This window comes from Pinus tabuliformis, chromosome 9 (assembly GCF_031772625.1).
Source record: "Pinus tabuliformis cultivar Carrire ecotype Pingquan chromosome 9, CPIR1, whole genome shotgun sequence".
NCBI classification, from domain to species: domain Eukaryota; kingdom Viridiplantae; phylum Streptophyta; class Pinopsida; order Pinales; family Pinaceae; genus Pinus; species Pinus tabuliformis.
In genome coordinates, this window is record NC_142307.1 from 712767232 (window position 1) to 712770513 (window position 3282).

The 3282-nt window shown below is 37.3% G+C and overlaps 1 protein-coding gene across 1 annotated transcript; it reads right to left on the bottom strand.

Moving 5' to 3' along the window:
- Nucleotides 1–1752: 1752 nt before the first annotated feature.
- LOC149150679 (uncharacterized) lies at nucleotides 1753–2590 on the bottom strand. The gene has a single exon (XM_089440648.1). It carries the CDS (start codon nucleotides 2337–2339, stop codon nucleotides 2079–2081), a length of 261 nt encoding a protein of 86 aa, XP_089296774.1. The 5' UTR covers nucleotides 2340–2590; the 3' UTR covers nucleotides 1753–2078.
- Nucleotides 2591–3282: the final 692 nt, after the last annotated feature.

Here is a 3282-nt window from a genome sequence, read left to right on the forward strand (position 1 = left end):
TTGTGGAATTCATTACATCTATAGTTTTTAGGGAAAGAAATATCCTGTGAAAAAATGATGCGTAATGACATATCTCAAGGATTAATTACCAGCAGCATGGTCGTTCTCATTCTTTCTTCTCTCTAGTTACCAATTACCTCTCGATCTCCCCACTATATAACTCAAACATCTGAAACTGATTGATTTAAAAATATCTCACTGATAAGGAGTATTTACAATAATACACAAGAACAGCCAGCCCTCAAACAACTTCAACCAATCAGAGGCTACGATGCACTGTAACATCAGATGTTGTCAGCCCTCAAACAACTTCAACCAATCAGAGGTTACGATGCACTGTAACATCAGATGTTGTCTCGGAACAAAGTATGCATTCACCAATATTCAAGCAACAGTAAATCATTATCAAATGAACACTGATAGAAATCAAATGATGTTATGAGGTTCTAAGATAACCCAATATCTTCACTTTAACAGTAGCAAGATAGATAATAAGATCGATAAAGTATGTACGCACCAGGAATGAATCCTTCTCTGCCCATCAGTATATTTCTTTATTCTTTACTACAGAATGTTGTTTCACTCATCAACTAATGCTCAAAAATCATCAGATACAAAAAAGAATTCCAAACCATTTGCAAAAATTGGTGTCACCCATTATAATTCCAAATCAAAATTTAGATATTCCAAATTGAGATGATACAAACTAAGCCCAGGGAAAAAATTACAGCAAACAACCACTTTGGGTGTTAAAGCTCAAAGTATTATGCCATGATGTTCATTCTCTTCTGCATTAAAAATACTACCCTAAATCCAAAAATTTGTGACAAATGGTATAATTGAAACGATTCTAAGATACAAGATATTAACTCCGTATAGCTTTCAAATCTTCATTTTTTTCAGCTTAATGACAGATACAAGACAAATGTTAAAAAGTTGTCCAGAGCAAGCGACTACAAAGAACTCCAGCTATTTCATTGCTTATGTTTTTAGACATGACTTCATAAAAGTACTCTGTAGATTTCATTGTTTACGTCTTTTACAGAGATAACATAACCATGGCTTTAGGATTAGCAATTTCAACAATCCATCCAAGACTCAACAGAAAGCATAACTGCTAAAGCTACTATGACCATCTAAAGTCAATAAATTGTAATAAAGACTAGTCTAAGATGAAAATTTACCAAGAAAAGTACACCATCTTGGATGGCAACAATTGTGCATTTAGTTAATGTGTTCCACTCCAATCATCCGTAGAGCCTGACCTTTTTCTTACACCCCCCACTATGGAGAGGGGTGATTTGGAGAATGCTCGTAACCAGCACCTAAATGGATGCAACCCACCCGCACTTAATGGGCTTTAATCACATTCTGCTTTCAAGGGAGATAATTTGGAGAGTACAACAGGCCAACAATTGTGCAGGCAGGGTTTGCTCTCATTTTCTGCCAGAGGAAGATAATGTTAGAAGGACCGTTATGAATGAAATCATGAATGGGTGAACCGCAAATAGGAAAATGCATAAACGGCCAGTACAAACCTGGCAAGCCACGGTGAAAACGTGGGTGCCTGCCTAATAAGCATGAAGTTAAATTTGAGCCCTGATCTTGGCTAACCCAAAATTAAATCCTCCCCAATGACGATGATTACCTCAAAATACTTGAAAGGAACAATAAATCAACAAGGAAAACACCCCAGGGAGTCAACATATAATCTGCAAACTGTTTATAGCCATATGGTAGAAAAAATGATAATTGAGTTAAAAAGCACCAAATACAGATTTGCAATATTTTTCAATTATTTAGTACATCACTCCCTAGTCTTACATGAAAAGAAGTTCCAAATGTTTTCAGAATTATAGTCCATAAAGAAAATGTCGGTACTCACATGGAAGGCACCCAGTACAAGCATACAATATATAATTCCAAAATTTAAAGGAAACTAGAAGTGGTGTTCTTCTAAAGGAAAGGGCAAGCACCCACATCCACCATTAAGACATAAAACCTAACCTAATCCCCAATATGTCCAGAAAACTAGCAAAGATATCATATTGGCAGTGAAAACTAGGCATTAAAGGAATTCAGACCATATTATTGGCCATTTTATTGGAATCCTTATCTACATCGCCATGGGCGGTGGCGTTCTCCCCATTGGAGGTGGGATACATCAGGGGCCTGTCCTTAGCCTCTTCCTCATCTTCTGTATCGGTGGTGCTGAGAGTGATACACGAACATCGCTCCAGAGATGCAAAGAATGCGGACACCACGCTCGATCCCACCCACACTGCTGCACGATCCAGCTTGTTGCAATATTCGGAGCTGAAAGTTCCTACTCGATCCATTGTAACCCGCTGATCTCACAACAACAAACCCGCAGAACCAGATTGGGAATTCACTTCAATAGGCCTTTGAATACATATAGGATTAGGCTTCAACCTCTGCCTCCTCTAAAATCATCTATGTGAATTTATCCTGTAGCACTCGCAACGCGTAGAATACGACTTTTCCCAGATGACAGAACAATCCTTAATTACGTTATACCACTCTTGAATTCAAAGTTACATTTGTGTGTGGCTTTATATATAGCATGGTTTATTCCAGGCCATTGTTTTTTTAACAGCAAAACGACTTGATTTGTGGCATGGAATCGCGGGACGTTTGGCTGTTTTTGGGTCACTCTTGGGACGTTTGGCTGTTCGGGTGTTAGGTAGAGCCAATGAGTGTCAAATTTGACTTCGCCGTGTTAAAACCTTCTCATTTTTTATTACATTTGAAAAATAAAGACATCTTTAATTGATGTTATTATTATTTTTTTTAATTGTAACATTATTTGTTTTAAATTTTTAATAATAATATATTGTCTATGAGGTAAATGGTAAATGGTGATAAGATGTTTTATTAAAGCACTATATGGTGTAAGGTAATTGGTTTGAAATTTTGTGGGCAAAAATCTAACTATGCTAAGCGTTGGTGTGGCCTAAGCCATGTGTGATCCCGAAGTGATTTTGACGACTAGTACCCATGGGTCGCAGTTACTTAAGCCACAAGTTAAGCTTGCCAGTGATCTCAAGACTCGCATTACCCAGCAAACAAAAATAATAATAATAATAATATTACATGAGCCCATAGAAGATTTCTCGATTGGTGATCACCTTGATAATGAAGAGTTATGTTTCATGGTCTTATTTTGCCTTTATTAACTTCATTACATGAATTTTTAACTCGAGGCTATTACAGAGCCCTCCCCCTTAGGGGAACACCGTCCTCCATGTCCTATGACACCTA